Source organism: Syngnathus floridae, chromosome 11, assembly GCF_059516105.1.
Source record: "Syngnathus floridae isolate MCC-2025c chromosome 11, RoL_Sflo_1.0, whole genome shotgun sequence".
NCBI classification, from domain to species: domain Eukaryota; kingdom Metazoa; phylum Chordata; class Actinopteri; order Syngnathiformes; family Syngnathidae; genus Syngnathus; species Syngnathus floridae.
This window is the reverse complement of record NC_142423.1, coordinates 106652-131075: the sequence shown is the minus strand read 5'-3', so window position 1 is coordinate 131075 and position 24424 is coordinate 106652. Positions and strand designations below refer to the sequence as shown.

At 47.0% G+C, this 24424-nt stretch overlaps 2 protein-coding genes across 2 annotated transcripts; both read right to left on the bottom strand.

The window, feature by feature from the left end:
- Nucleotides 1-15958: 15958 nt before the first annotated feature.
- LOC148390201 (janus kinase and microtubule-interacting protein 3-like) lies at nt 15959-16742 on the bottom strand. Its single transcript, XM_088390868.1, has 2 exons — nt 16436-16742; nt 15959-16356 (listed from the first exon to the last, which is right to left on the bottom strand). The coding sequence occupies exons 1-2, from the start codon at nt 16646-16648 to the stop codon at nt 16240-16242; spliced, it is 330 nt and encodes a 109-aa protein (XP_088246994.1). The 5' UTR covers nt 16649-16742; the 3' UTR covers nt 15959-16239.
- On the bottom strand, nt 16728-17738 carry LOC148390200 (janus kinase and microtubule-interacting protein 3-like). The gene is made up of 4 exons (XM_088390867.1): nt 17515-17738; nt 17196-17429; nt 16880-17075; nt 16728-16803 (listed from the first exon to the last, which is right to left on the bottom strand). The coding sequence occupies exons 1-3, from the start codon at nt 17602-17604 to the stop codon at nt 16890-16892; spliced, it is 510 nt and encodes a 169-aa protein (XP_088246993.1). The 5' UTR covers nt 17605-17738; the 3' UTR covers nt 16728-16803; nt 16880-16889.
- Between the last annotated feature and the right edge of the window lie 6686 nt (nt 17739-24424).

The window sequence follows — 24424 nt, the reverse complement described above, 5'->3', positions numbered from 1 at the left end:
CACGATGTGATTGGTGGTGAACCTGAGGACGCAGTCGTGTGTCATCAGGGTGCACAGCAGGGGGCTCAGGACGCAGCCCTGAAGGGAGCCTGTGCTGAGGGTGATGACATCAGAGGTGTTCTGTCCGACCCGGACTGACTGAGGTCTGTTGGTGAGGAAGTCTAGCAGCCAGTTGCGAAGGGGGGTGTTGAAGCCCAGGTGTTCCAATTTTCCTACCAGATGCTGTGGGATGATGGTGTTAAACGCTGAGCTGAAGTCCAGGAACAGCCTCCGCACATGGGTGTTCTTCTCCTCCAGGTGAGCCAGGCTCAGGTGAAGAACGGAGGAGATGGCGTCCTGAGTGGAGCGGTTTTGCCGGTCGGCAAACTGGAACGGGTCAAATAATAGGGGGAGTCTGGAAACGATGTGACCTTTAAGCAGCCTTTCGAAGCACTTCATCATAACCGGAGTCAGTGCAACAGGCCGGTAATCATTAAATGAGGTGATTTGAGGTTTCTTCGGCACCGGAATGATGGAGGCAGTCTTAAAGCACGCCGGCACTGTGGCTTGGCCCAGCGAGGTGTTAAAAATGTCTGTGATGACCCCAGCCAGATGACTTGCACATTCCCTGAACACACGCCCAGGAATGTTGTCGGGGCCAGGGGCCTTACAGGGGTTGACTCTCCTCAGGGTCTTCAACACATCGGCGGAGTCAAGGCAGAGTACCTCCTCTTCCTGATGGGGGACAGTTTTAACTGCTGGAGTGCCGTTTAGTGCCTCGAACCTCCCAAAGAAGTTATTTAGACCATTTAGAAAGTCAGCATCAACTACACCCACCGGGGGGGGGGAGGGTGAGTTGTAGTCTGTAATCGCCCGTATGCCTTGCCACATACTCCTGATGTTTTTGACGTCGTGGAAACGATCTTGAAATTTTCGACTGCGGTCTCGCTTCGCTATCCTGATGGCACGGTTCAAGTTGGCTCTCGCTGTCCTCAGTGTCTCCTTGTCGCCAGACTTGAAGGCAGAGTTCCGCGCTCGTAGCGTTTGACGTACCTCCTCAGTCATCCAGGGTCGTTGGTTGCCCCGGGTGATGATATTCTTAGTGGTGCTGACGTCCTCGGTGCATTTGTTGATGTAGGCTGACACAGTCATGGCACACGCATGTCTAATCTACATCGGGAAAACTGGGAGGGAGGGAGGCAGGCAGGGAGGCAGGCAGGGAGGCAGGCAGGGAGGCAGGCAGTGTCTGTCTGTTGAGGTTTTCACCTTGTTCTTCTCCTGCTGAAGTTCTAACTGGACGTCCATCAGTTTGGTTCTCAGCTCGTCATTGGCGGCCTGAAGGGCGTCCGTTCGCTCCGCCTTGGCCCGCCCTGCCGGAGCTCGTTTGGACATCTCTTACTCGAGTCTCGCCCGGTCGTCAGTCAGAGATCACAACATTTGTACCTGGAGAGCACAAACGCAGCGCTGTTTTCCACTGGCTTCGAACTCAACTTCAATCGGTACCGTAACTTACAACATCATAAACATAGAACTAGCTTGACTTATTCATTGAATAAATGCATTTGGTTCTTCAAAACTGCATCACGCAACATAGCGTGACCGAGACGGCCGTTATCCACCTGCGTGAAGTTATTTGGTGAAATGAATGAGATGTTTAAGACACCATCGTTCTGTCTCTATGTAGATGAAGGGAAATAATCGATTGCTGAAGGTCCAAAGGTGTTGTGATAAACAAATAAACATATTAGTGATTAGTGACATATTTGTGATAAACATATTAGGCAGGATAATCACATATGTTAACGTGACTGCCCACACTGTATTTATTTATGGTTATTTGTTAAATCGAGTACTGTTAGACATGAAATAGGAAGTGTTTAACATAAATGGAAGACGAAAGGGGTACTCACCATTGTAGCTCCTGCTGGTCAATGATACGAGCCTCTTCTTGCAGTGGAAAACATACAGCCAACAAACACCGTGGAACCTAAAGGAATGAAATTAAACATTAACATTTAGCCTCAACCAACATTCACAGATACAACGCAACGCAAACTACACAAACGTAAATCTTTTTAAACACAATGAGTTGTACTTACCGTGTACGCTCTAGACGGTCCACTTGCAAGCAGAAAATAAAGATATTTCTGTTGATAATCGTCGTGTTTGTATCCGGTGTCTCGCTCAAGGCCATTGCGCCCACAGATTTGAATTTTGGCGAGAGTTCAGCCTATTGACGTCATTTCCGCGGTGTAATACCCGCATATCTGAAACGGCAAAGTTAAGAGTAGAGTTAAATAAAGTTTTTAGTCAACGCAATAATTTACAACCGTTGACCAGTCGAAATAATCGTCGAAATTTGGCGTCTGTGGCTGGAAGCAGACGCCGAGTTCGACATTCCTCCCAAACGCCACACTCCCTCGCTTTTCAGGGCTAAAAAAAAAACAGTTGTAATTACCTTGTACGCTCTAGACGGTCAAGTTGCAAGCTGAAAACAAAAATATTTGCCTTGTTAGTCATCGTGTTACTAACCGCTGTGTCTTGTTTGCCAGAACTGCCGCTTTCCTACTTCCTGTTGCAAGCCACGCCCACGGATTATAATTTTGCCGTGAGTTCCGCCTATTGACGTCATGTCCGCGTCACATGACTGCGACGTAATATTATCTAAAACTGTTTGTGCGGTATTGTGTTGTTCTGTGCGGTATTGTGTTATTCTGTGCGGCGTCGTGTTGTTCTGTGCGGCGTCGTGTTGTTCAGTGCGACGTCGTGTTGTTCAGTGGGGCATGGTGTTGTTCAGTGCGGCATGGTGTTGTTCAGTGCGGCATGGTGTTGTTCAGTGCGGCATAATGTTGTTCAGTGCGGCATAATGTTGTTCAGTGCGGCATGGTGTTGTTCAGTGCGGCATGGTGTTGTTCAGTGCGGCATGGTGTTGTTCAGTGCGGCATAATGTTGTTCAGTGCGCCATAATGTTGTTCAGTGCGGCATGGTGTTGTTCAGTGCGGGATGGTGTTGTTCAGTGCAGGATGGTGTTGTTCAGTGCGGCATGGTGTTGTTCAATGCGGCATGGTGTTGTTCAGTGCGGGATGGTGTTGTTCAGTGCGGCATGGTGTTGTTCAGTGCAGGATGGTGTTGTTCAGTGCGGCATGGTGTTGTTCAATGCAGGATCGTGTTGTTCAGTGCGGAATGGTGTTGTTCAGTGCGGCATGGTGTTGTTCAGTGTGGGATGGTGTTGTTCAATGCGGGATCATGTTGTTCAGTGCGGGGTGGTGTTGTTCAATGCGGGATCGTGTTGTTCAGTGCGGGGTGGTGTTGTTCAGTGCGGGATGGTGTTGTTCAGTGCGGCATGGTGTTGTTCAATGCGGCATGGTGTTGTTCAGTGCGGGATGGTGTTGTTCATTGCGGCATAGTGTTGTTCAGTGCGGCATGGTGTTGTTCAGTGCGGCATGGTGTTGTTCAGTGCGGCATGGTGTTGTTCACTGCGGCATAATGTTGTTCAGTGCGGCATGGTGTTGTTCAGTGTGGAAAGGTGTTGTTCAGTGCAGGATGGTGTTGTTCAGTGCGGCATGGTGTTGTTCAATGCAGGATCGTGTTGTTCAGTGCAGCATAATGTTGTTCAGTGCAGCATGGTGTTGTTCAGTGCGGCATGGTGTTGTTCAATGCGGCATGGTGTTGTTCACTGCGGGATGGTGTTGTTCAATGCGGGATCGTGTTGTTCAGTGCGGCATAATGTTGTTCAGTGCAGCATGGTGTTGTTCAGTGCGGCATGGTGTTGTTCAGTGCGACATAATGTTGTTTAGTGCGGCATAATGTTGTTCAGTGCGGCATAATGTTGTTCAGTGCGGCATGGTGTTGTTCAGTGCGGCATGGTGTTGTTCAGTGCGGCATGGTGTTGTTCAGTGCAGGATGGTGTTGTTCAGTGCGGCATGGTGTTGTTCAATGCGGCATGGTGTTGTTCAGTGCGGGATGGTGTTGTTCAGTGCAGGATGGTGTTGTTCAGTGCGGCATGGTGTTGTTCAGTGCGGAATGGTGTTGTTCAGTGCGGCATGGTGTTGTTCAGTGCGGCATGGTGTTGTTCAGTGCAGGATGGTGTTGTTCGATGCGGGATCGTGTTGTTCAGTGCGGCATGGTGTTGTTCAGTGCGGCATGGTGTTGTTCAGTGCGGCATAATGTTGTTCAGTGCGGCATGGTGTTGTTCAGTGCGGCATGGTGTTGTTCAGTGCGGCATGGTGTTGTTCAGTGCGGCATGGTGTTGTTCAGTGCGGCATAATGTTGTCCAGTTTGCCATAATGTTGTTCAGTGCGGCATGGTGTTGTTTAGTGCGGGATGGTGTTGTTCAGTGCAGGATGGTGTTGTTCAGTGCGGCATGGTGTTGTTCAATGCGGCATGGTGTTGTTCAGTGCGGGATGGTGTTGTTCAGTGCGGCATGGTGTTGTTCAGTGCGGCATAATGTTGTTCAGTGCGGCATGGTGTTGTTCAGTGCGGCATGGTGTTGTTCAGTGCGGCATGGTGTTGTTCAGTGCGGCATGGTGTTGTTCAGTGCGGAATGGTGTTGTTCAGTGCGGCATGGTGTTGTTCAGTGCGGGATGGTGTTGTTCAATGCGGGATCATGTTGTTCAGTGCGGGGTGGTGTTGTTCAGTGCAGGATGGTGTTGTTCAGTGCAGGATGGTGTTGTTCAGTGCGGCATGGTGTTGTTCAATGCAGGATCGTGTTGTTCAGTGCAGCATAATGTTGTTCAGTGCAGCATGGTGTTGTTCAGTGCGGCATGGTGTTGTTCAATGCGGCATGGTGTTGTTCAGTGCGGGATGGTGTTGTTCAGTGCGGCATGGTGTTTTTCAGTGCGGCATAATGTTGTTCAGTGCGGCATGGTGTTGTTCAGTGCGGCATGGTGTTGTTCAGTGCAGGATGGTGTTGTTCAGTGCGGCATGGTGTTGTTCAATGCAGGATCGTGTTGTTCAGTGCAGCATAATGTTGTTCAGTGCAGCATGGTGTTGTTCAGTGCGGCATGGTGTTGTTCAATGCGGCATGGTGTTGTTCACTGCGGGATGGTGTTGTTCAATGCGGGATCGTGTTGTTCAGTGCGGCATAATGTTGTTCAGTGCAGCATGGTGTTGTTCAGTGCGGCATGGTGTTGTTCAGTGCGACATAATGTTGTTTAGTGCGGCATAATGTTGTTCAGTGCGGCATAATGTTGTTCAGTGCGGCATGGTGTTGTTCAGTGCGGCATGGTGTTGTTCAGTGCGGCATGGTGTTGTTCAGTGCAAGATGGTGTTGTTCAGTGCGGCATGGTGTTGTTTAATGCGGCATGGTGTTGTTCAGTGCGGGATGGTGTTGTTCAGTGCAGGATGGTGTTGTTCAGTGCGGCATGGTGTTCAGTGCGGAATGGTGTTGTTCAGTGCGGCATGGTGTTGTTCAGTGCGGCATGGTGTTGTTCAGTGCAGGATGGTGTTGTTCAATGCGGGATCGTGTTGTTCAGTGCGGCATGGTGTTGTTCAGTGCAGCATGGTGTTGTTCAGTGCGGCATAATGTTGTTCAGTGCGGCATGGTGTTGTTCAGTGCGGCATGGTGTTGTTCAGTGCGGCATGGTGTTGTTCAGTGCGGCATGGTGTTGTTCAGTGCGGCATAATGTTGTCCAGTGCGCCATAATGTTGTTCAGTGCGGCATGGTGTTGTTTAGTGCGGGATGGTGTTGTTCAGTGCAGGATGGTGTTGTTCAGTGCGGCATGGTGTTGTTCAATGCGGCATGGTGTTGTTCAGTGCGGGATGGTGTTGTTCAGTGCGGCATGGTGTTGTTCAGTGCGGCATAATGTTGTTCAGTGCGGCATGGTGTTGTTCAGTGCGGCATGGTGTTGTTCAGTGCGGCATGGTGTTGTTCAGTGCGGCATGGTGTTGTTCAGTGCGGAATGGTGTTGTTCAGTGCGGCATGGTGTTGTTCAGTGCGGGATGGTGTTGTTCAATGCGGGATCGTGTTGTTCAGTGCGGGGTGGTGTTGTTAAGTGCAGGATGGTGTCGTTCAGTGCAGGATGGTGTTGTTCAGTGCGGCATGGTGTTGTTCAATGCGGCATGGTGTTGTTCAGTGCAGGATGGTGTTGTTCAGTGCAGGATGGTGTTTTTCAGTGCGGCATAATGTTGTTCAGTGCGGCATGGTGTTGTTCAGTGCGGCATGGTGTTGTTCAGTGCAGGATGGTTTTGTTCAGTGCGGCATGGTGTTGTTCAGTGCGGCATGGTGTTGTTCAGTGCAGCGTAATGTTGTTCAGTGCGGCATGGTGTTGTTCAGTGCGGAATGGTGTTGTTCAGTGCGGCATGGTGTTGTTCAGTGCGGGATGGTGTTGTTCAGTGCGGCATGGTGTTGCTCAGTGCGGCATGGTGTTGTTCAGTGCGGGATGGTGTTGTTCATTGCGGCATGGTGTTGTTCAGTGCGGCATGGTGTTGTTCAGTGCGGCATGGTGTTGTTCAGTGCGGCATAATGTTGTTCAGTGCGCCATAATGTTGTTCAGTGCGGCATGGTGTTGTTCAGTGCGGGATGGTGTTGTTCAGTGCAGGATGGTGTTGTTCAGTGCGGCATGGTGTTGTTCAATGCGGGATCGTGTTGTTCAGTGCGGCATGGTGTTGTTCAGTGCGGCATAATGTTGTTCAGTGCGGCATAATGTTGTTCAGTGCGGCATAATGTTGTTCAGTGCGGCATAATGTTGTTCAGTGCGGCATAATGTTGTTCAGTGCGGGATGGTGTTGTTCATTGCAGCATGGTGTTGTTCAGTGCGGCATGGTGTTGTTCAGTGCGGCATGGTGTTGTTCAGTGCGGGATGGTGTTGTTCAGTGCAGGATGGTGTTGTTCAGTGCGGCATGGTGTTGTTCAGTGCGGCATGGTGTTGTTCATTTCGGCATAATGTTGTTCAGTGCGGTATAATGTTGTTTAGTGCGGCATGGTGTTGTTCAGTGCGGGATGGTGTTGTTCAGTGCGTTATAATGTTGTTCAGTGCGGCATGGTGTTGTTCAGTGCGGCATGGTGTTGTTCAGTGCGGCATGGTGTTGTTCAGTGCGGCATAATGTTGTTCAGTGCGGCATAATGTTGTTCAGTGCGGCATGGTGTTGTTCAGTGCGGGATGGTGTTGTTCAGTGCGGGATGGTGTTGTTCAGTGCGGTATGGTGTTCAATGCGGAATGGTGTTATTCAGTGCAGGATGGTGTTGTTCAGTGCGGCATGGTGTTGTTCAGTGCGGCATAATGTTGTTTAGTGCGGCATGGTGTTGTTCAGTGCGGGATGGTGTTGTTCAGTGCGTTATAATGTTGTTCAGTGCGGCATGGTGTTGTTCAGTGCAGCGTAATGTTGTTCAGTGCGGCATGGTGTTGTTCAGTGCGGAATGGTGTTGTTCAGTGCGGCATGGTGTTGTTCAGTGCGGCATGGTGTTGTTCAGTGCAGCGTAATGTTGTTCAGTGCGGGATGGTGTTGTTCAGTGCGGCATGGTGTTCAATGCGGAATGGTGGTGTTCAGTGCAGGATGGTGTTGTTCAGTGCGGCATGGTGTTGTTCAGTGCGGCATAATGTTGTTCAGTGCGGCATGGTGTTGTTCAGTGCGGCATGGTGTTGTTCAGTGCGGCATGGTGTTGTTCAGTGCGGCATAATGTTGTTCAGTGCGGCATGGTGTTGTTCAGTGCGGCATGGTGTTGTTCAGTGCGGCATAATGTTCAGTGCGGCATAATGTTGTTCAGTGCGGCATGGTGTTGTTCAGTGCGGGATGGTGTTGTTCAGTGCAGGATGGTGTTGTTCAGTGCGGCATGGTGTTCAGTGCGGGATGGTGTCTTTCAGTGCGGCATGGTGTCGTTCAGTGCGGCATGGTGTCTTTCAGTGCGGCATGGTGTCGTTCAGTGAGGCATGGTGTTGTTCAGTGCGGCATGGTGTTGTTTAGTGCGGCATGGTGTTGTTCAGTGCGGGATGGTGTTGTTCAGTGTGGCATGGTGTTCAGTGCGGCATGGTGTTGTTCAGTGCGGTATCGTGTTGTTCAGTGCGGTATCGTGTTTCTCAGTGCGGTATCGTGTTTTTCAGTGCAGTATCGTTGTGTTGTTCGTATTGTGTTTAACACTTAGCCTCTAACACTTAGCCTCTAACACTTAGCCTCTAGCATCTAGAAGGTAAATAAATAGGAAGGAAGGACTCACCGGTGACGTCTTCGCCCACGTCCAAGCGTTGTACTTTGTATTTTCATCCTTCTGACAGTGGAAAACATAGCCAACAAACACCGTGGAACCTAAACGAATGAAAGAAAACTATCATTTGGCCACAACCAACATTCACAGATACAACACAATGTGACGTGCGGGGTTGAGGTTAAAGGTTGAGTGCAGGGCCCTCGTTTTAAACTACTTTTTTGAAAAGGATTGGGAACAAGTAAGACGTATTTAATTTATTTAATGGGAAGTAGTAAGAGCTATTGAATTTAATCTATGTATTATATTCTATTGTATTGTATTCTGTTGTATTCTTTTGGATTGTATTCACACTAACCCCACTAAAACTTCAGCCCACAAAAACTCGCCTCTGGCGCCTAGCCTCTGGCACTTAGCCTCTAACACTTAGCCTTTAACACTTAGCCTTTAACACTTAGCCTTTAACACTTAGCCTAGAAGGTGAATAAATAGGGTTAAAGGTTGAGTGAAGGGACCTCGTTTTAAACTACTTTTTTGTAAAGGAGTGGGAACAAGTAAGACGTATTTAATTTATTTAATGGGAAGTAGTAAGACTTATTAAATTTATTTAATCTACTTTTCTTCCCAGGCAAAATTTGATGTGCTGCAATTCCAAATTTCCAAAGTGAATGAAGGAATGAAGTCCTTTAAATTATGATTTTGTATAAATACTAGGCATTAACACAAAATCGACGGCACAAAATGGGCAGACTTTACTTGTTTGAAAAGGACTGGTTACAAGACAGACTTTTTTAATTTATTTAATGGGAAGAAGACTTATTTAGTTTAATTGATCTATTTTTGTTCCCTGGCAAAATTCGATTTGCTGCAATTCCAAATTTCCAAAGTGAATGAAGGAAAGAAGTCGTTTAAATTATGATTTTGTTTAAATACTAGGCATAGACACAAAATCTACGGCACAAAATGGGCAGACTTTACTTGTTTGAAGAGGACTGGTTACAAGACAGACTTTTCTGATTTATTTAATGGGAAGAAGACTTATTTAGTTTATTTAATCTATTTTTGTTCCCTGGCAAAATTGGATTTGCTGAAATTGTATTTTGCCAAATCTTGCCTTGAGACCTGATAGGAAGTATTAAACGCTTAGTTAAATCAATACAAGTTGGTAATAAGAGCGAGTAATGTTGGTTGAACCGATGAATGAAGGTTGAAAGCAATTTAAATTATGACTTTGTATAAATACTAGATATTAACAGAACATCTACTGCGCGAAATGGGCAGAGTTTACTTGTTTGAGAAGGAGTGGCTTATTCAAAACTAAGATTTATTTAATCTGTTTGTTCCCAGGCAAAATTGGATGTGATGCAATTCCAAATTTCACCACATGATGGTGCCCAATTTTGACTTCATAGGACATATTAAACACTTAGCTTGTTATTATGTTCAAGGTAATCAGATTTGTTTATTATTCTAATGGCCTCTTCAAAACTATTCTGGATTACTACTTTGGATCTATTCTACATTACTTGGCAACAACATACTCTGTAACAGATTAGGCAGTATAATCATATCTGTTAACTTGAGAGTGCCCACACTCAATCTACTTATCGTGATGTTTTAAATCAATTACTGTTAGACATTATTTGTCTGATAATCTACCAAATCTTTGAATTGAAGAATTTGTGATTTAATTAATAGCTTGTTGTTATGTTAAGGGTAATCAGACTTGTATATAATTCTAATGGCCTTCTTTTGAAAACTATTCTGAATTACAACTTTGGATCTTATATTACTTTGCAACAATCTACTCCGTGACAGATTAGGCAGTATAATCACATATGTTAACTTCAGTGCCCACACTGTATTTATTTATGGTTATTTGTTAAATCAAGTACTGTTAGACATGAAATAGGAAGTGTTTAACATAAATGTTATGGCTACTCACCATTGTAGCTCGCTCCTGGTCAATGATACGAGCCTCTTCTTGCAGTGGAAAACTTGCAGCCAACAAACACCGTGGAACCTAAAGGAATGAAATTAAACATTAACATTTCGCCTCGACCAATTTTCACACGTACAACGCAACGCGGCTACACTTCTGCTATTACAAACGTAAATCTCCTTAAACACAATGAGTGTTACTTACCGTGTACGCTCTAGACGGTCCAGTTGCAAGCAGAAAATAAAGATATTTCTGTTGATAATCGTCGCTGCTCAGTGGCTCACGGCCATCGCGCCAACAGATTTGAATTTTGGCGGAGGTTCGGGCAATTACGTCATATCCACGGCACATGACTGCGACGTAATACCCGCTTATCTGAAACGGCAGTTAAAAGTAGAGTTACATCAAGTTTTCTTGGAACCTAAACGAATGAAAGAAAACTATCATTTGGCCACAACCAACATTCACAGATACAACACAACGTGCGGGGTTGGGGTTAAAGATTGAGTGAAGGGCCCTCGTTTTAAACTACTGTTTTGAAAAGGAGTGGGAACAAGTAAGACGTATTTAATTTATTTAATGGGAAGTAGTAAGACTTATTAAATTTATTTAATCTACTTTTCTTCCCAGGCAAAATTTGATGTGCTGCAATTCCAAATTTCCAAAGTGAATGAAGGAATGAAGTCCTTTAAATTATGATTTTGTATAAATACTAGGCATTAACACAAAATCGACGGCACAAAATGGGCAGACTTTACTTGTTTGAAAAGGACTGGTTACAAGACAGACTTTTTTAATTTATTTAATGGGAAGAAGACTTATTTAGTTTAATTGATCTATTTTTGTTCCCTGCCAAAATTCGATTTGCTGCAATTCCAAATTTCCAAAGTGAATGAAGGAAAGAAGTCGTTTAAATTATGATTTTGTTTAAATACTAGGCATAGACACAAAATCTACGGCACAAAATGGGCAGACTTTACTTGTTTGAAGAGGACTGGTTACAAGACAGACTTTTCTGATTTATTTAATGGGAAGAGGACTTATTTAGTTTATTTAATCTATTTTTGTTCCCTGGCAAAATTGGATTTGCTGAAATTGTATTTTGCCAAATCTCGATTTGAGACCTGATAGGAAGTATTAAACGCTTAGTTAAATCAATACAAGTTGGTAATAAGAGCGAGTAATGTTGGTTGAACCGATGAATGAAGGTTGAAAGCAATTTAAATTATGACTTTGTATAAATACTAGATATTAACAGAACATCTACTGCGCAAAATGGGCAGAGTTTACTTGTTTGAGAAGGAGTGGCTTATTCAAAACTAAGATTTATGTAATCTGTTTGTTCCCAGGCAAAATTGGATGTGATGCAATTCCAAATTTCACCACATGATGGTGCCCAATTTTGACTTCATAGGACATATTAAACACTTAGCTTGTTATTATGTTCAAGGTAATCAGATTTGTTTATCATTCTAATGGCCTCTTCAAAACTATTCTGGATTACTACTTTGGATCTATTCTACATTACTTGGCAACAACATACTCTGTAACAGATTAGGCAGTATAATCACATATGTTAACTTGAGAGTGCCCACACTCAATCTACTTATCGTGATGTGTTAAATCAATTACTGTTAGACATTATTTGTCTGATAATCTACCAAATCTTTGAATTGAAGAATTTGTGATTTAATTAATAGCTTGTTCAGGGTAATCAGACTTGTATATAATTCTAATGGCCTTCTTTTGAAAACTATTCTGAATTACAACTTTGGATCTTATATTACTTTGCAACAATCTACTCCGTGACAGATTAGGCAGTATAATCACATATGTTAACTTCAGTGCCCACACTGTATTTATTTATGGTTATTTGTTAAATCAAGTACTGTTAGACATGAAATAGGAAGTGTTTAACATAAATGTTATGGCTACTCACCATTGTAGCTCGCTCCTGGTCAATGATACGAGCCTCTTCTTGCAGTGGAAAACTTGCAGCCAACAAACACCGTGGAACCTAAAGGAATGAAATTAAACATTAACATTTCGCCTCGACCAATTTTCACACGTACAACGCAACGCGGCTACACTTCTGCTATTACAAACGTAAATCTCCTTAAACACAATGAGTGTTACTTACCGTGTACGCTCTAGACGGTCCAGTTGCAAGCAGAAAATAAAGATATTTCTGTTGATAATCGTCGCTGCTCAGTGGCTCACGGCCATCGCGCCAACAGATTTGAATTTTGGCGGAGGTTCGGGCAATTACGTCATATCCGCGGCATTTGACTGCGACGTAATACCCGCTTATCTGAAACGGCAGTTAAAAGTAGAGTTACATCAAGTTTTCTTGGAACCTAAACGAATGAAAGAAAACTATCATTTGGCCACAACCAACATTCACAGATACAACACAACGTGCGGGGTTGAGGTTAAAGATTGAGTGAAGGGCCCTCGTTTTAAACTACTGTTTTGAAAAGGAGTGGGAACAAGTAAGACGTATTTAATTTATTTAATGGGAAGTAGTAAGACTTATTAAATTTATTTAATCTACTTTTCTTCCCAGGCAAAATTTGATGTGCTGCAATTCCAAATTTCCAAAGTGAATGAAGGAATGAAGTCCTTTAAATTATGATTTTGTATAAATACTAGGCATTAACACAAAATCGACGGCACAAAATGGGCAGACTTTACTTGTTTGAAAAGGACTGGTTACAAGACAGACTTTTTTAATTTATTTAATGGGAAGAAGACTTATTTAGTTTAATTGATCTATTTTTGTTCCCTGCCAAAATTCGATTTGCTGCAATTCCAAATTTCCAAAGTGAATGAAGGAAAGAAGTCGTTTAAATTATGATTTTGTTTAAATACTAGGCATAGACACAAAATCTACGGCACAAAATGGGCAGACTTTACTTGTTTGAAGAGGACTGGTTACAAGACAGACTTTTCTGATTTATTTAATGGGAAGAGGACTTATTTAGTTTATTTAATCTATTTTTGTTCCCTGGCAAAATTGGATTTGCTGAAATTGTATTTTGCCAAATCTCGATTTGAGACCTGATAGGAAGTATTAAACGCTTAGTTAAATCAATACAAGTTGGTAATAAGAGCGAGTAATGTTGGTTGAACCGATGAATGAAGGTTGAAAGCAATTTAAATTATGACTTTGTATAAATACTAGATATTAACAGAACATCTACTGCGCAAAATGGGCAGAGTTTACTTGTTTGAGAAGGAGTGGCTTATTCAAAACTAAGATTTATGTAATCTGTTTGTTCCCAGGCAAAATTGGATGTGATGCAATTCCAAATTTCACCACATGATGGTGCCCAATTTTGACTTCATAGGACATATTAAACACTTAGCTTGTTATTATGTTCAAGGTAATCAGATTTGTTTATCATTCTAATGGCCTCTTCAAAACTATTCTGGATTACTACTTTGGATCTATTCTACATTACTTGGCAACAACATACTCTGTAACAGATTGGGCAGTATAATCACATATGTTAACTTGAGAGTGCCCACACTCAATCTACTTATCGTGATGTGTTAAATCAATTACTGTTAGACATTATTTGTCTGATAATCTACCAAATCTTTGAATTGAAGAATTTGTGATTTAATTAATAGCTTGTTCAGGGTAATCAGACTTGTATATAATTCTAATGGCCTTCTTTTGAAAACTATTCTGAATTACAACTTTGGATCTTATATTACTTTGCAACAATCTACTCGGTGACAGATTAGGCAGTATAATCACATATGTTAACTTCAGTGCCCACACTGTATTTATTTATGGTTATTTGTTAAATCAAGTACTGTTAGACATGAAATAGGAAGTGTTTAACATAAATGTTATGGCTACTCACCATTGTAGCTCGCTCCTGGTCAATGATATGAGCCTCTTCTTGCAGTGGAAAACTTGCAGCCAACAAACACCGTGGAACCTAAAGGAATGAAATTAAACATTAACATTTCGCCCGGACCAACATTCACACGTACAACGCAACGCGGCTACACTTCTGCTATTACAAACGTAAATCTCCTTAAACACAACGAGTGTTACTTACCGTGTACGCTCTAGGCAAAATTGGATGTGATGCAATTCCAAATCTATCTGAAACGGCAGTTAAAAGTAGAGTTACATCAAGTTTTCTTTTTTAATCAACACAATCATTTACAACCGTTGACCAGAAAGAATCGTCGAAATTCGACGTCCCCCACAAACGCCACGCTCACTCGCTTTTCAGGGCAACAAAAGTACTTCTTTTTAAAAACGATGAGTTGTACTTACCGTGTACGCTCTGGACGGTCCAGTTGCAAGCAGAAAATAAAAATATTTCTCTTGTTAGTCGTATGTTACCATCCGCTGTGTCTTTGTCAACATCGCCGCCATTTTCCTACTTCCTGCTGCGAGCCACGCCCACGGATTTAAATTTGGGCGGAAGCTCTTTCCATTGGCGTCGTTTTCGCGTATAGCAAATCCGATTGGTTGGGAAGGGGGCACGGTTATGCAGCCGAGGAGTCCTGTGATCGGTGGGATGTAAAGTAGGCGTTGACGTCACGTCCGCGTCACCTGACCACGACGTGGCAGACGTCAAATAGCAACCGCTGTTTTGTTTAGTAGACTTACAGTTGTTATGCATTGACATAATGGCGCACACACCAAATAGATTTAAATAAATTAAATAATTCTTCTGCCCACTCTCTTTTAAACAAGTTAACTCTCCCCGCGGATTTGAATTCCGGCGAAAGTTACGCCCATCGACGTCACGTATGTCACGTGACCACGACGTGGCAGATGTCATATAGCAACCGCTGTTTTGTTTAGTAGATTTACAGTTGTTATGCATTGGCATAATGGTGTGCACTCAAAATAGATTTAAATAAATTAAATATTTCTTCTGCCTACTCCCTTTTAAACAAGTTAACTCTGCCCACGTCCATTGACGTCTTGTCTGCGTCACGTGACCACGACGTAGCGACGTCATATAGTAACCGCTGTTTTGACCAGTAGACTTAGTTATTATGCGTTGACATAATGGCGCACTGGTTAGCATGGCCACCTCTTAAGCATGATGATGCGGGTTCGACGCCTGATCAATGTTAGCATGGAGTGAGCTGAAGTGCATGGCGCTGAAGATTTGAATCTTTGAAATGCGCTGAGGTCTGACATATCAGGCAGAATGGTTTGCCATCACGTTCAACAAAAAATAGAAACTTTCCCACTCTGATTAAAACGTCCTGTGTTCATCTACGTATTTTCGTTTTGCTGTGCATCTTTTCCCTGCCATTTCGAGAGCCCAATTGACACTCATAGTTTAAAGAAATGTGTTTGCCCATCCTACTTTGTGGAATTTCACCACATGCGCTTTTGACCAAAATACCAAATTGAACTCAAGTGAAGCCAACACGCACAACCCCCCCCCCCCCCACACACACACACACACACACACAAATGTTGATATGAACATAAAAGAGCCGCATGCGGTTCGGGAGTTGCGGCTTGGCCAAACCTGTACTATACAACTTTATTTGTATAAAATTTTCACAACAGCTGTCACACAAACAAAGCGGGAAAAACCGAAGACGTGCGTGTTCCGCCCACGCTGGATTTATTTGCACCTTTGAAAAGACACCGTATTGCCGCAGATGTGGCAAAGAGTACTTTTGGGCATCTGAGACGGAAGGATGTCCAAAGCATCACGTCACCTGCTCTGGTAGGCATGGTGGTGGGACGTTGAGGTCAACCGCTTTGGGGTTGGCTGACTCTTTGATCGCAGGATGCCACACACTTGAAGACAGAAGCAGAAAAGCAGAGCTAAATGCAAAATGTACTCACCGGTGACTCCAATTTTTTTCCCCCCTGAAGAAACCGCTGGACGGGTGGCCCCGGCTGGCCAGTGGGACTCTTGTTATTCTGACCCTTTTTAGTGCGCGTTTGGGGCAACAACCGTTTTTTGTGGCGCTCTCTTCTGGTTCAAAAGTGCCCTGCATGTGAATTTGCTTTTCCTGCCTTCTGATTGGATGAGCGCCGGTGTGACGCGGTGCCTCTGTCACCGTGGCGGGGGGTATACGTTGGCATCGGAGCGTCTGCCAACGTCTGAGACCGGCTGGCAGTGTATCGGAGGTGTCGAGTGCGGTGCCGCTGGAGCTCACTCACCAGCTGGTGTTAGGGCCACAGAATGAAGGCCAAGGAGAAGAATAGAAAGAGAAACAGAAACTTCTCCTCCAATTGTTTGATTTGTCTCTTCTGAGCTTCGATGAATTCTTTCAGCTCTTTGTTCCTCTAGGACGGACAAATGGAAAGTGGCATTCAAAAGCCAGTAAGCGTGCAAGTAAGTGCCGGGCTGGCTTTGGGCCCTTACCTGTTGCGCGCTGTGCAGCAGATCCATTCTCTCTTGGAGGATGCAAGCGTCGCGCTCCCTCAACTCGCACATCAGGGCTCGCTTCCATTGGTCCACGGCGCTCCTAAGCTCTTCTCTCTGATCCGCCGTCAGCACGTCATTCACGCCAGCGTGGCTGGCTTTTTCGCCGTCCGTGGCGGGGCAGTCCCGCTGCGGTAGCGCCTCGTACAACATGGCCTCCAGCTCCAGGATCCTCTGGGCCGCAATCCTCGTCCATCAGTGGTCCGGCGGGAGATTTGAGGGCGGCTTACCTTATGAGCCTGGTCCATGGAACACTTCCTGAAGTCCAACTCTTCATCCAGGTAGCCCTTCTGCTTGCAGAACATATCCTAGCACAGCTCAAGGTCAGAATTGTTGGGGCACATTGCCGGAGTTCCCCTTGGCTGATGTCGCGTGTCTGTCTACCTTCTCACTTTCAATGTCCAACATCTTCTGTTGAAGTGCTGACTTGGTCACTTTGATGTATTCTAACCACTGAGGAAAGGCTGCTGTCACATAAGCAGAATGCGAGAGCGTGCGTGGACGTGCGCGTTACCTTCTCGGCTAGGGTGAGAAGGGTCCTGGCGTGAATCACGACCACCTGCTCCTCGTTGGTGAGATTCTGCAAGAGCCCAAAGGCACAGCGTCAACAAGCTTCTTTCAGCGCAAAGCCTTCCAAAAGTCACATTTGAGCCGCCGAGTCTCGTGGAGTGCGAACATAAGGAGTTCGACATACACTTACGGCGTTATAGCCCAGGATGTCCAGCTTCTTCATCAGATCACTGATGACGATGTCCGGGGGAAAGGCGCAAGGAGCAATGTAAGGTGTTCTGGGACCTCGGGTTAAGGTTAGGGTTGCGAGGGACGCCTTACGTACGCTCACGCCCTCGGCCTCGCAGTAGATCTGCAAAGGGCTGAGGCCGTCTGGGAAACGGACTTGCAGAAACTTCAAGACGGGGGAGCGCCACTCCCTCTCCTGAAAGGCAGAGGCATGCATCCGTCCGTCCGTCCGTCCGTCCGTCACATCTCTGGCCTCAACACGCTTGTGCGAGTCTTCCCACCTCCAGCTCCAGGATGCGGAACTCAAGCAGTTCGTTTTGGTCTCGGATATCCTGGATGTGCTCTTTCAGACGCGCTTCTTCCGCCTCCATCCGCCTGACCTGAAAAGACAGTCAGACCTCATCTGCGGGGCTTCCCGACAGGTGTGACGCCAAGCGACTCCGCCCAGCGCCTTTCTTTCCGTCACCTTTTCGGCCAACTGCTGATTGCTCTGACGCAGCAGCTGCTTCTCCTCCACCCACTTGACATTCTAGAAGAGACAAACGCGTGGACAGCTTTGGAATGTTGTGTCATTTTCATCCACAAATTCTTTGGTTGACTGGAAAATGACATTTGCTTTTCTCCGCATTTTCCCAGCCACGTTCGGGGGGGGGGGGGGGGGGGGGGTTGGTCCAGTAATGCCAGACGGATGAGTGACTGAAGAATGTAGCTATTTTGTCTGAGAAAAAGGTGTGCTCATTGATGAGCTTACCTGTCCTTGTTGCTTCAGCGCTGACTCCAGATCTGCTACTCTGCTTTGATAGTGACCCATTTCTACCATCAGCTTTTCTCTGGTCTGAAAGGAGGAGGAGGGAGGCTCCTCCTCCTCCTTTCAGACCAGAGAACACCCGAGGCTGGGTGAGAACGGGGAGGCTGCGACCCGGCCGGGGGTTGCGGGAAGGGGCGCCACCTTGATCTCCTTCTCGGCGTCGTAGTCCCCTTTCGCTGGTCTGGGCTAGCAGAGCGTAGGCTCGTTGCAGCGCTTGATATTCTTGCGTCAGCTGGCGGTAGCGAAGCTCCGCCTCTTCATGCACACACCAATGCAACACAGCACTAGTACCAGAATCAGTCAGACCGGCGACAAAGCACCCGCGACGCAAAGACGAGTCCGATTCCAGGCTGAAGAGGAATGTTTGGTGCCAATACGCTGGCAGAAATGGCGGGCTACCTCTTCGGGTTCCGTGTCGGGGGTTCTGTCGGTGTGAAAAGACAAGGACGATCCGTCCGAGTCCACCAACACGTCTTCGTCGTAGCCGTAAAATGTTTCGATGACCTGCGGGCGCGGAAGCAAACATCTCTCTGAACAAACTGAAGCGACACCTCACGATGAATCGACGAGAGGAACGATAGCGAGAAAAAGGCCATTTCATCTTGCGCAACACCAAGCAGCCGCAAACAAACAGACTCACCTTGCAGGACCTCACGCTTTGTTCCTCCTCAGAGATTCTCGACGTCGGTATCGTAGCAGCAAATCTCTCTCCTGTCGACACAAATAATCCGCCTTTGAGATTCTTTGGATGCAAAGGGAACGAACGGCTCCGGCGCAGAAACAAACGCGACTCACAATGACATTTCTGACATGAGCTCCTGTCTCCAGAGCCTGAAAAACACGTCACCGGCGATGATTGGAGGGACGCTCGTCTTTTCCAAAAGTGACAACTACAGGGTGTGTCAGGGTTTTCCAGATTATCTTTATCGTATCATTGTGTTGCTTTGACTTTGACTGCGACCTGTAATAAATAATATTATTTATCCCTTATTTATCCCTATCGCTTATCCCTTCCTACACAAAGTCGTAAAACACCCCTTGCTATGTTTTGACTAGAGGTCAAGGGCTTCCTCTATTCAATCCACTCTTACACCCACCCTGTTTCTCTTAATTAAAATGCTCGTGCAGGAGCCGAGAGTCAGACTTCATTCGTACAACGGATGGACTCTCCACCTGCAGGTGTCCAAAAGAACTTACTTGTCTCCCGTGTGGTTCTTGCAAAATAAGTTGGAGCGAGCGCAACTCTAACAGGGTGCATTTTGCCACTAGCTGCCTACGGACAATGACGTCGCGCTCGCGGCTCATGGTTGACGGGCTGAGCAGCCGGGCAAGTCCGTCGTTTTCAGCGCACAGCGAGTGGCAAAGGCGCTGACAAAACGGGAGCTTTGAGCTGCTGAAAACGGCAAAACAAGTCTAAAGCGTGTTCAAACGCGTGCGCACAATGCTCCTGCTTGAAAGGTCGGAATTTAAGGGGCCAATTTTTTGGATGGCGGCCGCCGGCCAAGCTTTGGACGGAAAAGGTTTCCTGGCGACAGCGAGCGAGCGCGGCGCTGCCGTACGTGCACCGAGTCGCCTGCCTGAAGACCTTGGACAAGTCGTCGATGATGTGCCGCTGCTCCACAACTTGAAGGAACTCCATTTCACCGTCCTGCTGGCCGCAACCGCGGTCCAGGTCATTGAGCGAACTAGGCCTTCTCTGTGGAACACAAATGCAGTGGACTCTGTTGGCACGCCGCCGTTGTCCGCGTCGACTTACCAAGCTTGCCATCTCCTCGTTCTCCTGGGTGACAAAGCGCACTTTGTTTTCAAGGCGACACAGCACCAGCGAGAGTTCTTCATTCTTCCTGCTCAGGCGTTTGTTTTTGTACAGGAGTGGCAGAAACTGGCTTTCTGTTTCTCTCAGTCGCTTTAGCTGCAAGCATGAAGTGCGGGATGTGAAAGACGCACAACACGCGGGCCAGAACGTATCCATTCCTTTTGCATCGGTTTGAACGGAATCGTGGCTTTGGCTCCCAATAAAAGACATCTACCAGGCAACCGACTCGCCGCGCCGCTCAACTAATAAGCAAGCGCAATGGGTGCCTCGCTGGATGGCGCGCATCAAACGTAGCGCAAACCTTCAAGCGTGCCGTCAATAAATTACCAGTTCATTGCGCTCTTCAGAAAGCAGGGCGTTTCGATCCTCCAGTTTCCTGATGACTGCGCTGAGCTCAGCGATTTTCAGATGAAACCGTCGCGTGTCCCGATCCTCCTGAGACTGAAAACGCCCCGCAACACACACACACAAGCACTCGTTCAAAGTTCAAAACTGTTTTTGTGCTACCTTCCTCCAGCAACGAACTAAGTCATGCGTACTGCAAGTGTGTGATGAGGTGGCTTACGCAATGAAGAGGATTGCTAGTAGCGGCGTTGACCCCACTTCCAGGGTAGTTTAGGCCCGCCCTTTGGGAATCCCTCAGGGCAGCGATCTGCTGCTCGGCAGCCTGAGTCTGCAGCTGAAGGCGGTGGACGTGGCCGGCCCCAGGGCTTCATCCAAAACACTAACCGCTCTGTCTTTCAGCTTGATCTCATCCGTCTGGATGTACAAACGGGGAGCGCTCAGGCAGGCGGGCAAACTCATTTGCCAGAATTGTGACAAAAACAAAGAGAGCAACCGGCCAATTTTTTTCTGGAATCGACTAGAACACCTTTGCTGTGACAAAAGCGAAGCGAGCAACCGGACATTTTCTTCTTGTGAAATAGAATAGAATAGAATGCCTTAGGTGTCATTGCACTGCAGGTATACAACGAAATTGGGAACATAGCCACGCACCGCGCATCTGATCAGTCCTACCAGTCGGCGGATCTCCCTCTCGCAGTCTCTCTTGGTTCGGCTCAGCTCCTCCCGATGCTGGTGATGAGCCGATCGGAGCTCGGCCGCTCGGGACTGCCAGGCCTGCTGGGCCGCTGCCAGGGCTTCTTCCGCGCTCCTGGTGGAGGCGACACCGCTCGGTCTCCCGACACCGCCGCGTCTCCTCCACCTCCGCCAGCAAAGCGCCCCCCCTCCTCACCTGAGCAGACATTGCGCCACACCGGGCCGTTGAGACCGCAACGGAGCGCCGCGACGCTTACTGGGGACAAGCTACACAATACGGTAGCGGCCGCATCGAAGCCCGACGTGGCGTGCGGATAGTCAGACACGGATAGAGCGGATCACCTTGTCCATGGAGCCGTCCCTCAGGCTGAGGACCAAGGCATTCAGTCGCTGGATCTCTCCATCTTTGATTTTGATCACTCTCATCAGCTCCATTTCATGCTGCCGCAGTAATGTCTCCCTGGTAATGGCTAACTCTTTCTGCTTCTCCTCATGGAGTTTGCTTTTGAGTTCCGTCATGGCGGCGGTGGCACGGTGGTGCTCCGCCCGCAGGTCCTGACTTCTCTCTCTCTCCAGACAGCTGACCTGACATGACTTAGACTTAGACAAACTTTATTGTCATCTTGTCTGCACATGGTGCATACAAAACGAAATTCCGTTGCATACGTCTTACAACAAAGTAGTGATATTGCAGTTGAATAGAAGTAACATATCCTATGAAAATATATATATATACATATATACTATATATATATATATATATATATTAAAAATAAGTATAAAGTGCAGCAGTGATAATTATGCAATAGTGCAAGTAGGCAAAACAGTATTCAAGAGTGTGCAGAGGAATGCTAAACCATGTATTAAACTTCTATTTAAAGGGTTTATACAAGTTCAGTAAAGTTGGTAGTGCGAGATAGTGCAAGATAGAGGTCCGTAGTGTCATAAAGTACAGTTCTGTGAATGTGTGATGCAGAGTTCAGTTTAGAGCTCAACAGTTCTAGTGTTCAACAGTCTGATGACAGCAGGGAAAAAGCTGTTGCAGAACCTGGTGGACCTGCAGCGGATGCTGCAAACCTCTTCCCAGAGGGCAGCAGGGAGAACAGTCCATGGTGGGGGTGTGATGGGTCATTGATGATGTTACGGGCACGGGACATGCAGCGCTGAGATGAAATGTCCTGAATGGAGGGAAGAGGAGCCCCTATGATCCTCTCTGCTGTCCTCACCACTCTCCTCACGTTCTTCCAATCGGAGGCGGTGCAGCCTCCACACCACACAGAGAGACAGCTTGTCAGAATGCTCTCTATGGTGCTCCTGTAGAACGTCCTCATGATGGGTGGGGGCAGGTGGGCTCTCCTCATCCTCCGCAGGAAGTACAAGCGCTTCTGTGCCCTCTTGACCAGTGCCGTAGTGTTCATAGTCCAGGTGAGGTCTTCTGTGATGTGGACCCCCAGGAATTTGGTGGTGCTGACCACCTCCACAGCTGAGCTGTTGATGATCAGTGGAGCGTGGTGAGGCTGTTTTTTCCTGAAGTCGACGATGATCTCCTTCATCTTCTCCTCATTCAGGATCAGGCTGTTTTCTCTGCACCAGCCCACCAGCTGCTCCACCTCCTCTCTGTAGTCCAGGTCGTTGTTGTCTCTGATGAGCCCCACCACCGTTGTGTCGTCTGCTGACTTCACGATGTGATTGGTGGTGAACCTGAGGACGCAGTCGTGTGTCATCAGGGTGCACAGCAGGGGGCTCAGGACGCAGCCCTGAAGGGAGCCTGTGCTGAGGGTGATGACATCAGAGGTGTTCTGTCCGACCTGGACTGACTGAGGTCTGTTGGTGAGGAAGTCTAGCAGCCAGTTGCGAAGGGGGGTGTTGAAGCCCAGGTGTTCCAATTTTCCTACCAGATGCTGTGGGATGATGGTGTTAAACGCTGAGCTGAAGTCCAGGAACAGCCTCCGCACATGGGTGTTCTTCTCCTCCAGGTGAGCCAGGCTCAGGTGAAGAACGGAGGAGATGGCGTCCTGAGTGGAGCGGTTTTGCCGGTCGGCAAACTGGAACGGGTCAAATAATAGGGGGAGTCTGGAAACGATGTGACCTTTAAGCAGCCTTTCGAAGCACTTCATCATAACCGGAGTCAGTGCAACAGGCCGGTAATCATTAAATGAGGTGATTTGAGGTTTCTTCGGCACCGGAATGATGGAGGCAGTCTTAAAGCACGCCGGCACTGTGGCTTGGCCCAGCGAGGTGTTAAAAATGTCTGTGATGACCCCAGCCAGATGACTTGCACATTCCCTGAACACACGCCCAGGAATGTTGTCGGGGCCAGGGGCCTTACAGGGGTTGACTCTCCTCAGGGTCTTCAACACATCGGCGGAGTCAAGGCAGAGTACCTCCTCTTCCTGATGGGGGACAGTTTTAACTGCTGGAGTGCCGTTTAGTGCCTCGAACCTCCCAAAGAAGTTATTTAGACCATTTAGAAAGTCAGCATCAACTACACCCACCGGGGGGGGGGGGGGTGAGTTGTAGTCTGTAATCGCCCGTATGCCTTGCCACATACTCCTGATGTTTTTGACGTCGTGGAAACGATCCTGAAATTTTCGACTGCGGTCTCGCTTCGCTATCCTGATGGCACGGTTCAAGTTGGCTCTCGCTGTCCTCAGTGTCTCCTTGTCGCCAGACTTGAAGGCAGAGTTCCGCGCTCGTAGCGTTTGACGTACCTCCTCAGTCATCCAGGGTCGTTGGTTGCCCCGGGTGATGATATTCTTAGTGGTGCTGACGTCCTCGGTGCATTTGTTGATGTAGGCTGACACAGTCATGGCACACGCATGTCTAATCTACATCGGGAAAACTGGGAGGGAGGGAGGCAGGCAGGGAGGCAGGCAGGGAGGCAGGCAGGGAGGCAGGCAGTGTCTGTCTGTTGAGGTTTTCACCTTGTTCTTCTCCTGCTGAAGTTCTAACTGGACGTCCATCAGTTTGGTTCTCAGCTCGTCATTGGCGGCCTGAAGGGCGTCCGTTCGCTCCGCCTTGGCCCGCCCTGCCGGAGCTCGTTTGGACATCTCTTACTCGAGTCTCGCCCGGTCGTCAGTCAGAGATCACAACATTTGTACCTGGAGAGCACAAACGCAGCGCTGTTTTCCACTGGCTTCGAACTCAACTTCAATCGGTACCGTAACTTACAACATCATAAACATAGAACTAGCTTGACTTATTCATTGAATAAATGCATTTGGTTCTTCAAAACTGCATCACGCAACATAGCGTGACCGAGACGGCCGTTATCCACCTGCGTGAAGTTATTTGGTGAAATGAATGAGATGTTTAAGACACCATCGTTCTGTCTCTATGTAGATGAAGGGAAATAATCGATTGCTGAAGGTCCAAAGGTGTTGTGATAAACAAATAAACATATTAGTGATTAGTGACATATTTGTGATAAACATATTAGGCAGGATAATCACATATGTTAACGTGACTGCCCACACTGTATTTATTTATGGTTATTTGTTAAATCGAGTACTGTTAGACATGAAATAGG

What these genes read in the sequence shown, in the direction of transcription:
- LOC148390201 (XM_088390868.1), bottom strand. Translation starts at nt 16,648, where the DNA reads ATGTTGTACGAGGCGCTACCGCAGCGGGACTGCCCCGCCACGGACGGC. An exon ending in TGCTGCACAGCGCGCAACAG is followed by an intron (nt 16,357 to 16,435) that starts GTAAGGGCCCAA and finishes TGTCCGTCCTAG; the next exon opens with AGGAACAAAGAGCTGAAAGA.
- LOC148390200 (XM_088390867.1), bottom strand. Translation starts at nt 17,604, where the DNA reads ATGGAGGCGGAAGAAGCGCGTCTGAAAGAGCACATCCAGGATATCCGA. An exon ending in TCCGCATCCTGGAGCTGGAG is followed by an intron (nt 17,430 to 17,514) that starts GTGGGAAGACTC and finishes TCTGCCTTTCAG; the next exon opens with GAGAGGGAGTGGCGCTCCCC. An exon ending in ACATCCTGGGCTATAACGCC is followed by an intron (nt 17,076 to 17,195) that starts GTAAGTGTATGT and finishes GGGCTCTTGCAG; the next exon opens with AATCTCACCAACGAGGAGCA.